Source organism: Ranitomeya imitator, chromosome 2, assembly GCF_032444005.1.
Source record: "Ranitomeya imitator isolate aRanImi1 chromosome 2, aRanImi1.pri, whole genome shotgun sequence".
Taxonomy (NCBI): domain Eukaryota; kingdom Metazoa; phylum Chordata; class Amphibia; order Anura; family Dendrobatidae; genus Ranitomeya; species Ranitomeya imitator.
In genome coordinates this window covers 198798530-198814219 of record NC_091283.1, presented here as the reverse complement: position 1 = coordinate 198814219, position 15690 = coordinate 198798530, and the positions used below count along the sequence as shown (strand labels likewise).

The window sequence follows — 15690 nt, the reverse complement described above, 5'->3', positions numbered from 1 at the left end:
TATACATAAATGCACAGTTATAAACATAAGTACATACAATCTGTGTATGTATATATCTACTATATAATTGTCTAAGGGTCACTTCCGTCTGTCTTTCTTTCTGTCACGGATATTCATTGGTCGCGGCCTCTGTCAAGGAAATCCAAGTCGCCGATTGGTCGTGGCAAAACCTCCCTGCAGTCAGTGCCCGCTCCATACTCCCCTCCAGTCAGCCCTCACACAGGGTTAAAGGGAATCTGTCACCTGAATTTGGCGGGACTGGTTTTCGGTCATATGGGCGGAGTTTTCGGGTGTTTGATTCACCCTTTCCTTACCCGCTGGCTGCATGCTGGCCGCAATATTGGATTGAAGTTCATTCTCTGTCCTCCGTAGTACACGGAGTACGTGACTGGGCAATATACTACGTCACTGGGCAATATACTACGTAACTGGGCAATATACTACGTGGCTGGGCAATATACTACGTCACTGGGCAATATACTACGTAACTGGGCAATATACTACGTGGCTGGGCAATATACTACGTCGCTGGGCAATATACTACGTGGCTGGGCAATATACTACGTGGCTGGGCAATATACTACGTGGCTGGGCAATATACTACGTGGCTGGGCAATATACTACGTGGCTGGGCAATATACTACGTGGCTGGGCAATATACTACGTGGCTGGGCAATATACTACGTCGCTGGGCAATATAGTACGTGGCTGGGCAATATACTACGTGGCTGGGCAATATACTACGTGCCTGGGCAATATACTACGTGGCTGGGCAATATACTACGTGGCTGGGCAATATACTACGTGACTGTGCAATATACTACGTGGCTGGGCAATATACTACGTGGCTGGGCAATATACTACGTGGCTGGGCAATATACTACGTGGCTCTGTGCTGTATACTACGTGACTGGGCAATATACTACGTGGCTGGGCAATATACTACGTGACTGTGCAATATACTACGTGGCTGGGCAATATACTACGTGACTCTGTGCTGTATACTACGTGACTGGGCAATATACTACGTGGCTGGGCAATATACTACGTGGCTGGGCAATATACTACGTGACTGTGCAATATACTACGTGACTGGGCAATATACTACGTGGCTGGGCAATATACTACGTGGCTGGGCAATATACTACGTGGCTCTGTGCTGTATACTACGTGACTGGGCAATATACTACGTGGCTGGGCAATATACTACGTGACTGTGCAATATACTACGTGACTGTGCAATATACTACGTGGCTGGGCAATATACTACGTGGCTGGGCAATATACTACGTGACTGGGCAATGTACTACGTGACTGGGAAATATACTACGTCACTGGGCAATATACTACGTGACTGGGCAATATACTACGTCGCTGGGCAATATACTACGTGGCTGGGCAATATACTCCTGGGTGATTATAATATAACCTCTTTTTTTCATCTTTCAGGATACATCGGGGGCTTATCTACAGCATTACAGAATGCTGTAGATAGGCCCCTAATGGCGGTGGCCGCAGCTTATATGTGAAAAATGAGGTGAGAGATTCCCTTTAACAGAAATAAACACATGAAATAGATCACTCTGTGTGTAATGACTCTATAGAATATGAGTTTCACTTTTTGTATTGAAGAACTGAAATAAATTCACTTTTTGATGATATTCTAATTTTGTGAGAATCACCTGAAGATAATAAAGAGCTATATATAGATAAATAGATATATGATACATAGATATATAGACAGATAATAGGTAGGTACATAGATAATAGATAGTAGATAGATAACATAAATAGACAAATAGATAATAGATAGATGGAGAATAGATAGATGATGATAGATAATAGATTATGGTAGATGATAGATAGATGGAGAATAGATAGATTATAGATACACATACAGTATATGTGTATAGTTGCCATGTGCCCATAACCATAATATAACATTGTGCTCCGCACCCTTGCGTCCTTTCTATTTCTCGTCACGCACTTTATTATAAAATGTTTGGAAATGTAATGTGGTTATAAATATAAAGCCTCTGATATCCTGCACTCCCTCCAGATCGCTGCCTTTTCATGGTTTAATTGGCCGGCTCAGGACTGTGGCCCAATAATGGCAAATCAATGGTATTACAGCTAAAAGAGCAATCTCCCTGGTTCTCCTCTGGTTTGTTACACTGGAAGCATTTAATATTTTATCACACATAATGAACACAATTGGTGTGCATGAAAACAGAATTAGTGGTGGAGTGAACCGGGAGGAAAGCTGCCGCTTTAGTCAGGATCTTTATGAGGTTGCGCGGGATCAGGACTCCGGGGAGCGAGTGAGTTGATCAGCAGCACACTGCGCTCCGCTCTGCGCTCCGCTCTGAGCTCTCAGGGGGACGTAAGAGATGAGGAAAAAGAAAGAAAAAAAAGCAACATTCAAACATGATCAATTGAATATAGTCGCTGTGAGCTTGAAGAAAAAAAAAAAAAAACCACGAGGCCGGATAGCTGATATTTCCCTGGATTATTGATGTCCGCTGAGCCACCTGATCGTGCTGGTTTGATAATTGATTGCGATATTGATTCACTGCCCAGAGATGCTCATGGCTGGAAAGTACATGGAGATGGACGGTGGGGCAGGTTTTATGTGGACATGTTACAGTGACATTCAATAACCCTGTCAATTACTGCCGAACGTGTGTTTCTGGCTTTTAAAGGGCGTTGAAAGCAGCCCGGCAGTGACCGGGGGGCATACAAGGGCTACAGAGGTCTGTCACTTGTTAATTATCTTATTAGGATCAATATGTTTGTGTTGCTAGGGATCTGACTTACTAGTAGGGGAACAGCATAACATTAAAAAAGAGCTCCGTTTTCTACTATAACTGCACCCCTGCATCCGACAGTAAACAATCTCCTATTTTCTTCCCTTCACCCTCCATCTTGATCCCTAGCACTCACTGTGTCCTTACACCTAGATTTTCCTATATATACTAAAAGTATACAAGTCTGGGAGGCTGAACTATGGTCTCCTACATTATAATGTGCACAGGCCTTGTGCAGTCATCATCATTATCTTTCATAGGCGCTTCTAAACGTATCTGTAGAGAACTTCAGCAGTAGAGTCCATGCAATTATTATTATTACTTATTTATATAGCACCATTGATTCCATGGTGCTGTACATGAGAAGGGGTTACATACAAATTACACATCACTTACAGTAAACTAACAATGACGGACTGGTACAGAGGGGCGAGGACCCTGCCCTTGCGGGCTTACATTCTACAGGATGGTGGGGAAGAAGATTCAGTAGGTTGAGGGTTGCAGGAGCTCCGCTGTTGGTGAGGCGGTATCTCCAGTAGTGGTGAGGAGGCAGCGGGGTCAGTGCATGCTGTAGGCTTTCTTGAAGAGATAGGTTCTCAGGTTCCATCTGAAGGATCCGAATGTGGTTGATAGTCGGACGTGTTGGGGCACAGAATTCCAGAGGATGGGGGATATTCGGGAGAAGTCTTGGAGGCGGTTGGGTCAGGAGCGAATAAGTGTGGAGGAGAGAAGGAGGTCTTGGGAGGACCGGAGATTACGTGAGGGAAGATATCGGGAGATTAGTTCAGAGATATATGGAGGAGACAGGTTATGGATGGCTTTGTAGGTCAGTATTAGTAATTTGAACTGGATACGCTGAGGGAATGGGAGCCAGTGAAGAGATTTGCAGAGGGGGGAAGCAGAGGAGTAGCGAGGAGAGAGATGAATTAGTCGGGCAGCAGTGTTAAGGATTGACTGGAGAGGTGCGAGAGTGTTAGCAGGGAGGCCACAGAGGAGGATGTTGCAGTAGTGGAGGCAGGAGATGATGAGGGCGTGCACAAGCATTTTAGTAAATTGACGGTTGAGGAAAGGACGGATTCTGGAAATATTTTTGAGCTGGAGGCAACAGGAGGTGGAAAGAGCTTGGATGCGCGATTTGAATGACAGTGCAGAGTCAAGGGTTACTCCGAGGCAGCGGACTTCCGGTATGGGGGAAAGCATGATGTCATTGATTGCAATAGATAGGTCAGGTAAGGAAGATCTATGGGATGGATGAAAGATGATGAGTTCAGATTTGTCCACATTGAGTTTGAAGAAGCAAGAGGAGAAGGCGGATATGGCTGACAGACACTCCGGGATTCTGGACAGCAGAGCGGTGACGTCTGGGCCAGAGAGGTAGATCTGAGTGTCATCAGCATAGAGGTGGTACTGGAATCCATGGGACTTTAGGAGTTGTCCCAGGCCAAGTGTATAGATTGAGAAGAGTAAGGGTCCTAGAACAGAGTCTTGAGGAAGGGACAACTGGTGAACCTGCTGGAGGATCATAGGTGGCAAAGATTTATTGAAACACATGGGAAGTAAAGGCAAGCCAATGCCACAGACAGGTAACCATCGCCCAAATTACTGTAAAATGTAATGCTGGCTATGATAGAAAGATGTCAGAGCACAGAACAGCGCTTGCTGTGTAACCACACACCAGTCCGAGTGCCCATACTAATCCCTGTCCACCACTACAGTGACTACAATAAGCGTGTGGTCAATAGAACCAGACCATGGAGCAATGGAAGAAGACAGATTTAAGTCATCCATAACCACAAGTAATAAATCCCTAACCCCTATACATCACCATAGAAAAATGATTCATCTCATCATTACCCCCAAATAACAAGGAATATTACTAGTTCCTAACATTTACCCAAAGAGTTATTCCCAACATTACAAGTCGTCACCCACCCATCCATGAGATAGTCCCACAGGATGGGTGATAAATTGATGAATGGTGGTGGTCCGACCTCCATTATCCTCCCTCTCTTACAGTCCTATACACAATGAAGGGAGAAGTAGAGAGTATTTCACAGGACCATTCTCGAGAACGTCTTGGATCTTGTGGGTAAGTGATAACTTGCAATCTATTCAGATATTACCATTCATGATACACTAGTAATTCTCATCGTTACCAGTAAGTAGTATAATAAGGGTTATTCACTATGATATAGATGATCTGACGCCCAGGATCCCTATAAATCTGTCATCAGCCCCGGTAGCGGCCGGATGTTCCTGGGTACTGCAGATCTGCCACTGTATAGGGCCGTGCTGTTCCACCCCGTTCACAGCAATAACAGCGATCTGTGGGTGGGAATACCAGATGTCGGACACCCATTGATCTGATATTTATCACCTCCCCTACATATAGCTCATCAATATCACGGTAGTGGAAAACCCCTTTAATGTTACAGTCGGAGGATGCAGGGAGCGAAGAGTGAGGCTGTTATCAACAGAAAGTAACTGAACCAATGCAACATAGGAAATGTGTGCAACATATATATATATATATATATATATATATATATATATATATATATATATATATATATATATATAATGCTATATGGGTGACATATGGGAGCGTCATCAGAAAACTCCATTGTTCCACTGCTGATATTTGCACATACAGATGACCATCAATACAATTCAATGGTAATTCCCATCAATAAAAGTGATCATCTAAAAAAAAAAAAAAAAAAAAGGGTTATCGCTGGGTCCCTCACTGATCACCAGTCTTTGAAATTCCCGTCAGAACGGAGCTGTGGTCACACTTGTCCACCAAAACTTTGTCCATACTCCATGACTGGCGGAAATAGCAAAGCACCGCTCTGAAATAGACCTCTGTCAGATTGGAGAGGTGGTCACACATGCCCACCACCATTCCATCCATTCTCCATTACTGGTGGAGATAGCTGAGTATAGCACTGAAAAGCTCCAGCAGAATGGTCCGATGGTCACACATGTCCACAACAATTCCATCCATTCTCCATGACTGGTGGAGATAGTGGAGTACAGCAATGAAATGCCCTGTCAGAATGGTGTGGTGGTCACACATGTCCATCACTATTCCATCCACTCTAGATAGCCAAGGACAGCGCTAAATTTCTTAATCAGAATGGAGTGTTGGTCACACATATCTACCTCTATGCTATTTATTCTCCATAACAGGTGGAGATAGCGGAGAACAGCAGATGAAATGCCCTGTCAAAGTGAAGCGGTGGTCATATATCACCACCACCATTCCAGCCTTTCTCCAAGACTGGTGGAGATAGCGGAGGACAGCAGCTGAAATGCCCTGTCAGAATGGTGCGGTGGTCACACGTCCACCACTATTCCATCCATTCTAGATAGTTGAGTACAGTGCTGAAATTCCCCATCAGAATGGAGCGGTGGTCACACATGTCCACCTCTACTATATCCATTCTCCATGACTGTTGGAGATAGCCGAGAACAGCAGCTGAAATGACTAGTCACAATGAAGCGGTGGCCAAAAATGACCACCACAATTCCATCCATTGTCCATGATCATCGGACACAGCTGATTACAGCACTAAATCCCAGTCGGGGCATTTCGGAGCCCTGTTCTTGGATAGGTGATCACTTTTAATGATGGGAATGACTCTTCAATGGAGAAACCTGTCAGTGTAGTATTCAGCCACGCAGGTTTACAGAGCTCTTAAAGCCTAAAAATGTCTGAAGAAACATAACTATGGTCGATGGGCTTCCATGAGACAAGAATTAGGTCTCCAGCTTTATCTTACCAACACACCGGGCTTCGTTGCCATCTTTCATTAAATTTGTATGCAATCATTTAACAGAGGCAACAAATGACACATGCTTCCCTCGTAACTACACTATATTTGTCGGGTCAGTGGTAACAAGCGCAGATTTATTTAGGCAACATATATAGCAGAGTATCTCAGATGCCTACAAAAGAATCCCCAGATTGCAGGATACAATGTGCCACTAGAGGTTACGGTCTAAAGCTGGATTGTCGAGCACTCTGGGGTAGTTTCACGAAGGATCATTTTTCATGAACTATTGTGGATACAAGACGAGACCCCAGGAGAGCGCTTTGGATAGACATCGCACAATCCAGAATATAAATTAAGGCCAAGGATCAGCAGGTAGAAGGGGTCAGCTAGGGTCCGGCCTTTCATTTTTAATCTACGTGCCGCTCAGTGTTCTTTATGGAGGAGATTATCTCACGCCGAACCAAATCTCTGACAAAGGGAAGACGTGCTACTTTTCCTGGCAGAAGCAGCATGTACAGACAGCTAAACCAGAGCCAAAGGGCTCGCCCTACGCACTCTCACTCTGGCGCTGTGCTAATAGTGCATGCACACCATCTGGAGCCTGGCTCTGACGGAGCTGGTGCTTTGGAGCCTTGAACACTCCTTCGCACCCTCCGCTGTATCACTGTACGTACATGTGCTCTTTAGCACTGCCAGGGGGAGGTGGACAGACAGTAATTGTACAGACAGGAAACACATCTGTCAACTTACACTAATTCCAGGAGCCAACAGGCAAATACTGAGCCGAGTGTCACAGAAGCGTGAAATGCAGACAGGGCTCGGTGCACACACGCCGCCGAGCATGGAGCTTACCGAAGACTCAAATATGGGATCTGGGTTCTTATTCTGCATTAGATCCATTATATTTAATATATTTATGTAGACCAGTGTTCCCCAACTCCAGTCCTCAAGAGCCACCAATAGGTCATGTTTTCAGGATTTCCTTAGTATGGCCCAGGTGATGGAAATGTTGCCTGTCTAGATGATGGAATTCTCACTTGGGTACTACTAAGGAAACCCTGAAAACATGACCCGTTGGTGGCTCTTGAGGACCGAACTTGGGTAACACTGATGTAGACCTTGATCCCAAACTTCATCCTGTATAATGTCACATGTTTTCATGTAGGAGGTTTTTTTGCACCTTATATAGTCTATACATGGCCGGGAGGTTTCGCGGACTAAGCGGTCCGCACCGGTTGTCCGGTTTTGATACAAGTCACAAATACAAGTTTATGGATCTGTAAAAAAAAAAAAAAAAAAATTTGGACAGCATTTGTATGCCATCCGTATGCTGCCCATTTTTCACCTAATGTGTGGCATATTTCACGGTCTGTTTTGCTTGAACTGGCCGGGGGTCTTTCTAGTCAAATTTACAGCATCGTAGACACATATTAGGCTGTAAGTTCTGTATGCGGACTGTGAAATTCTCTTGTGATACGAGAAGCTGAAAAGGGTTGTCCAGGCTTGGGGTACAAATCTTCAGTCACTCTATGTGACTGCAAACTTGTGAATCATAACAAACACGCACAGTGCACACTGTCAGGATTATCCGGTGCTGGGAGCGGACAGTCATCACAATTTGAGTACTTCCCGCCACATTCCGACTAGACATGTCCGGCCTTGCATTGGGTAAGGCCACACACAGCTAGTCAGCATGTGACTGCATGTATGCACAGCACGTACTTGCGGTCATGTGCCTGCATGCTCCCAGTCCTGACAGTGTGCACGCTGCGCACTTTGAGGATTCACAAGTCTGCAGTCAAATGGAGTGGCAGCAAACTTGTAGCCCAAACGTGGACAACTCCTTTACAGAACCTCCATCAGTTTGTTTTGGGCATGTGAAAAACTGACACATGAGACAAACACTGATGAAAATTAGTCCATTTTTTAGCGTGTGAGAAAACTCGCTGACATCTGAAGGAAACGCAACTGTCTGCACCAAGATGGGTAGCGGGAGCAAAGCAATGTCAGTGTGCAGGAAGCAATATCCCTCTGCTGCTAAACGCTTCTAATATCGCCGACGCCGGCTTTTTATGCCGTTTTAAGCTTTTGTTACAAAAAGCAAAAAAATGTCTACACACAGACAGCACTACAATTCCCAGAGAAGACACATCAATAACAATTATAGGCAGCGGATACGGGAGGCAGACAGACTGACAGCCGGCTGACAGATGCCAGGTGATCTCTCTGTCAAGGTGCGGAGCGCAGGATGAAAGCGAGCCGTGCTTACCTTCTCTGAGTAGTGTTCGGTGGGCAGGGGAGGATATTCACACCGTTCTATCTTCTGACACAGAGAAAACAAGTTCATTTTGTCGCCGTAGAAAGGGCTCTGAAGTGCTGCCATCTGCACGGGAGAAGGGGAGACTCATTACAAATCCAATCCAACATATGAAAGGCCTCTAAGAAACACAGAACAACATTACCGGCAAACCAGAAAAACAGGGACCAGATCAGAGAGCAGAGGAGACACAAGAGTGTGCCGCCATGACTGGGTGCCGCCATGACCTGGGTGCCACCTTAATTAGGTGCCGGGATGACCGGGCGCCGCCATAACTACATAGCATCATGACCTGGGTGCCACCTTAACTAGGTGCCGTGATGACCAGGTGCCGCCATGACCTGAGTGCCACCCTAATTAGGTGCCGTAATGACCGGGCGCCGCCATAACTAGGTAGCACCATGACCTGGATGCCACCTTAACTAGGTGCCGTGATGACCAGGTGCCGCCATGACCTGGGTGCCACCCTAATTAGGTGCCGTAATGACCGGGTGCCTCCATAACTAGGTAGCGCCATGACCTGGGTGCCACCTTAACTAGGTGCTGTGATGACCAGGTGCCGCCATAACTAGGTGCCACCTTAACTAGGTGCCACAATGACTGGGTGCTGCCATAACAGTGACGCTATGACCTGGGTGCCGCAATAACCAGGTGCTGCCATGGCCGGGTGCCGCCATGACTAAGCGCCACCTTAGCGGGGTGCCACCATGACCAGGTGCCACTTCCTTGACCAGATTAGGACTTTCCATTAGCAAATTATGAATACTTGATGACATGTCACAGAGCGGGTGGGTCTGCCGTAGACTTCAGACAGCGCGTTATTTTGTTTATTTACGTATAAACTAAAAATAAATGAAGCCTCAACCTCTAAATTTGGATTAAAACGCTGTCATCCCACGCTATCAGGTGACATTTTTAGTAATGGGCTTCCACTGCATGGCAGAAGGGTCTCTACAGATAAAGTTTTTTTGTTTCAGAAAACCTATGTCCCACGGCTGTAGTTTCTTTAAAAAAAAGTTGTACTCACCCTCCCCAGGTCCAGAGCAGAGTCTTACCCGCAGCTCCTGGTATCTGTTATTGTTTGTAGCGCTGATATCACATCGACAGCGCCGCAGCCAATAGCTAAGTAGCTCGTGACATCAACTCAGGCTAAACTCACTGATTGGCTGCAGCGCTGTCAATGTACATCAGCGCTGCAGCCAATACCAGACACTGGGAGCAGCGACGGAGAGTTGGACCCAGAGAGGCTGAGTAATAACTTTAAGGCTTTATTCTATCAGTTTCCGTAGTGTTTGACTGAAAAGACCTGGTTAGTGGCGGACTACCGGAATCCGATCAGAAACCCGATGAACCTCATTATAAGTCAATAAGATCTTGCCGTATCCTAGCTCTCCCTCATGTGCAGTGACCCTTGCTTACACGCCTGATGAAGGGTGTTCTACCTGAAACGTTGCACCATTTATTTTTGCACCTACTGCGATATGATTAGTGGAACTAGAATACTCATAATACATATTTTACAATCCTGGGATGTAGGATTGTGTCCTTTGGGGAAGCCCACCCTGCACTCTTACTTATGTGACCGTTGCTTACACATCTGATGAAGCTCGTTACAGAAATAAGTGGTGCAACGTTTCGAGTGTAACGCGCTTCATCAGATGTGTAGGCAAGGGTCGCATACGTAAGAGTGCAGGGTGGGCTTCCCCAGAAGAACACAATCCTGCATCCCATTTGCGGGCAGGATTGTAAAATATGTATTATGAGTATTCCAGATCCACTAATCACATAGCGGAAGATACAGAAATAAGTGGTGCAACGTTTCGAGTGTATCTTCCGCTATGTGATTAGTGGATCTGGAATACTCATAATACATATTTTACAACCCTGCCCGCAAATGGGATGCAGGATTGTGTTCTTCTGGGGAAGCCCACCCTGCTCTCTTACGTATGCGACCCTTGCCTACACGCCTGATGAAGTGTGTTACACTCGAAACGTTGCACCACTTATTTCTGTACCTTCCGCGATGTGATTAGTGGATTTGGAATACTCATAATACATATTTTACAACCCTGCCCGCAAATGGGATGCAGGATTGTGTTCTTCTGGGGAAGCCCACCCTGCTCTCTTACGTATGCGACCCTTGCCTACACACCTGATGAAGCGTGTTACACTCGAAACGTTGCACCACTTATTTCTGTACCTTCCGCGATGCGATGAGTGGATATGAAATCCCTATTTGCGGTATCTGTATGTGCTTCTAGGGGTGCAGTCCCTTCCTCCTATCTGTGTGAACGACAATCCAGACTATTCTTCAGTACTTCCATTATGTTACAGACAGGGAAGAGGACTCGTAGTCATATTGCTTTCTTTTTTTCTGTGTAGTCTACCTTCTCCGTCCCGGGCTCTGGTGGTCCCGTAAGGGTTAATCTCGCCTCCAGGTTCAGTACGCAAGCGGCAGCATGTTCCCACTGTGGCCGACCCCTCGCTGTGCCCCAGCTGCTTATTAAACCATTATGTGATTGGAGAGCTCCTTGTCACTGTCCTTCACTGTCACCCCCCAGCACCGGAGCCGTTCTGCGGCCCACCCTAATGAGCTTATACTGGGTAATTGTGGATATTATCCTGTTTTGCTGTGAGCGGCGTGCGCTGCTCAGCTTGTTTCGGGGGCCCTTTCTCTGGCTGATGTTTAATGCCTCTCGTTAGGATTTTAATAAGGGATTATTTGATAATTATTCTGCCCTTCCGTCCTCAGGTTAGAGAGTCTGTTCATTACTATGCATTGTGACACGGATACAATGCAGAACGAGTGTCCTTCCATGACAGACATTAAACCCCTATTGTGACAAAAAGAAAATCATTTCGAGTCCACAAGTGACACCGTCTAAACCTCGCCACAAAAACTCCGCTGAATTATTCACAATCTGCAAAACAAATGCATTTAAATAAGCAAAAAAAATAATAATAAAAATTAAAAAAAATGCTGGTTATTGTGATACTGCGCGACTCGATATTCAAAAGGAAAAATAATGAGACCAATAAATAACGTAGACTCCAAGTTATGTACCTGTCAGGTGACCAAAAGAACACGATCCCCCAAATTCTACCCCAGCATTCCGAGAGGAATCAGTCCCAAAGGCTGCGGCATATCTACTTCTGAACACAAGAGGGCGGCAGAGGGCCCCAAACTATTTCCACTGCTGTATCTGAACCAAAAAGGCGCAGGAGACAAAAGTTTGGGATTTTTCTGAGTTTTTGTGAAAAGTTGCGGTACAAGTCCCCGAGTCCCTCAGACGAACAATATGCTTTTTAACATTGCGTCTCCTACACATATTCTTACCCAGCTTTTCTGAACTCTTGAAAGTCAAAAAGTTTTCCTTTTTTTTTTTTTTTTTACTCAAAGAGGTTACCCATTTTTTGGGGTAAATTTTATTTTATTTTTTTACTTAAACGCTTGTGTTTTGGGCCAAAAATAATTTTCGCAATTGGGTTTTATTACAAATGTTACCACGCTTGCCTCTATTTCCTTGCACATTCAACTTTGATGTGGTCTGTAGTCATAAATCAGCTGGAAGGAGATCAGAAAAAAGATAGAGTTAAAAGAGTTCCGAACTCCCCATCAGCACGAGCTCACTGCCGGAGCCGGATCCTCAGTTACCTCATTCTGCAGCCAGCAATAGACAGTACAACACGGCAAAACGGTACAAGATTTTTATTTTTTTATGAAACCCCAGTGAAAAAATTTTCTTTGAGACAAAATGACACCTTTTACATAAGAAATAGAATGGACTTAAAAGGTGGACAACTCCTTTAAGGATTAAAAAAAAAAGGGATTTAAAAAAAGTCAGCTATTGGTGAATGTAGAAATATGAGGGATATTCCAGCATCAAAATTTTTATAAAAAAAACCAAAAAAAACACTCGCTATTGAAAAATGTAAAATTGCAGGTCCAGAAGCAAACGCGTTTCAGACATTGCATCAACTAAAGACATCAGTCTGAAACGCGTTTCTGCCTATAAAGGTACTGTACCTGCGATTTCACATTTTTCTTCATGAAGATCTTGATGCCGGAATATCCCTCTTTTTTCTACATAACTCCTTTAAGGGCTGGCCACTTCAGGACGATTCTCTGGGTGTGACCTGTACTAAAGTTGTACCCCGTCACTTGGCAAGTCTTCCGTTCCCTCCATTACTTGGTGGCCGGTACAGGGGAATATGACATGATACATTACTCGGCCGCTTCTATGAATCACACAGCGTCTTCTCACTGCCCTCATGGTGTCGGGAATCTACGCACGGGGCAGAGCTTCACATTGCAGAAATAAAACATTTTTTTATTCTAAGTTTTGTGCTAAAGGAATCTGTCTGCAGGATTTCACCCCCAAACTATTTATACGAGCAAGTAGCTCATTTAAAGACAGGTCCAGGATTACCTTTAGATGGCCAGTCCCTTCCTCCATTACAGAGAAATCAGCATTTGAATTGATCGCAAATAAGGCTGAAGAACTATGGTAGATCTGAAGCTTCTGTCACTCCAGCTCTATTCCCCACCCAGCTCTGCCTTCACCTGAAAAACAAGGTCATGTGATTCCTCGGGCCGACCAGAGCTGGCTTTACTCTGGAGGAAGTGAGAGCTGCTGCTGCTACGCCAAGAGAGCCAGTGCTGACACCGCTGGAACAGCGACGACACCGCTGAAACACCGACGACACCGCTGAAACAGCGACGACACCTCTGCAAGAGCGACGACACCTCTGGAAGAGCAACGACACCGCTGGAAGAGCAATGACACCGCTGGAACAGCGACGACACCGCTGGAACAGCGACGACACCGCTGGAACAGCGACGACACCGCTGGAACAGCGACGACACAGTTGGAACAGCGACGACACCGCTGGAGCAGCGACGACACCGCTGGAGCAGCGACGACACCGCTGGAACAACGACGACACCGCTGAAACAGCGACGACACCGCTGGAACAACGACGACACCAGTGGAACAGCGACGGCACCGCTGGAACAGCGACGACACCCCTGGAACAGCGACGACACCCCTGGAACAGCGACGACACCCCTGGAACAGCGACGACACCGCTGTAACAGCATCGACACCGCTGGAACAACGACGACACCGCTGGAACAGCGACGACATAGCTTGAACAGCAACGACACAGCTTGAACGGCGACAACACTTCTGGAACAGCGACAACACCGCTGGAACAGTGACAACACAGCTAGAACAGCGACAACACCGCTGAAATAGCATGTCATCGCTGGAACAGTGCCAGCACAGCTGCAACAGGGCCAGCAGTGTTGGTACTATTCCAGCAGTGCTGGCACTGTTCCAGCGGTGACCAGAGGTGAGTATAGGTGATGTTATTTTACCAGGAGAATACATAGAGATTGAGAAAAAGTCCGAATAGTTTAAATTCTTAATATTTATTATTTGCTTCTTATTTTCTTTAACACGTTAACTCACCCCATTTTTGGATGAATCACATACACCCAAAAGAAGTGCGAGCTGCTGCTGCCCCACGGCAGCCAGCATCAACACCGCTGGAACAGCGCATAGGTTTTTTTTTTATTTTACAAGGGAAAAAAATAGAGCATGAGAAGAGGTTGTCTGAAAATTCTTAATATTTTCTTTGTTTCTTTTATTCCATTCTCTTAATTTCTTTTACGTGGACGCATTTTCAGCTGTGAATTTTCCCGCAGATGTGAAGCTAGTCCAAGCTAAAATCTGCAGCAACATTAACATAGTTTTTAGAAAGATTTTGCAGCTGATTTCACCATATGAATTGCAGAGAGTAAAAATCTCCTTTGACACTGCGGCTTTTGTTTTGCAATGTGTGGATGGGATTTGGAACAGTGCTGTAAATATGCTGCGGATTTTCCACCCATACAGAAAATCCACAGTAAGCCTATTTTGTTCCCGAGAACTCCCTGGCGTCGCCCACCAGCATGGTATGCGTATCTGCAGAAGGTGCTGAATGAGTGGCAGATGAGATGACGAGACCAGATGACTCCTCCTGTACAGCTCGGCACATTATCCTAATCTTGAAAAGCTTTGGCTGCACACTCGGATAGGCTGTGCCAAATTTTAATAGTGCCACATAGGATTTAAAAGGGCCGGGGTCGCAGGGAAGAGAAGCTGGAGTGTTACGAGACGCAGGAGCAGGGCCAGACTGGGTGAACCATGTGGTTTTTCACATGCCATCTCATTTTCCATTTATATATGTCTGCGTGCTCAGCGATGTGGGAGATTAAGACACAAAAGCGCGTCCAAGGACTGGACTGTGATCTGTCTGCCACGTTTCGGCAACAATCGACGAGAAAATCCCGTTTAGTTTTCTAATCGATGAGATGTCCCATAAACCTAAAAATGAAAAATTACATAAAAAGGCTGGCACTATGGGGGGGGGAAGAAAAAGAAAAAAGGCTCCAAATTTTGCCGGGGCCGCAAGACAATCGCAAGTCACAAAGAGTCGTTCTTAAATTTACTTTGATTGGACTGAACGTAGTGACCTAGACCTCCCCAAAAAAAAAGAAGAAAAAAAAAAAGAACTCTGAGTCAGATACAGCCCAGCATTTAGTGCGGAGGAGACAGAGACTTCAGGCGTTCTCCGTGCTCCCCTAATAAGTGTTTGTGATGCCGGATCGGGGCTACGGTTTGACATTTTGATTAGAACAATTACAGCTGAACGGCCAGATACCCAAACATAAATGGGCCCACCACTCACGCGGCTGGTTCAGGGAAATTAGAGTGGGATTTTTTTTTTTGTCTTCTTGGCG

At 45.6% G+C, this 15690-nt stretch overlaps 1 protein-coding gene across 3 annotated transcripts in view; it reads right to left on the bottom strand.

Moving 5' to 3' along the window:
• The window catches only part of NEK6 (NIMA related kinase 6), a 238731-nt gene that overhangs the window by 26236 nt on the left and 196805 nt on the right, over positions 1–15690 (bottom strand). For all 3 annotated transcript variants that reach the window (XM_069748463.1, XM_069748464.1, XM_069748467.1), the window contains one exon: positions 8856–8969. In XM_069748463.1, coding sequence (XP_069604564.1) covers positions 8856–8969 — 114 coding nt within the window. The remainder of the gene's footprint in view (positions 1–8855; positions 8970–15690) is intronic.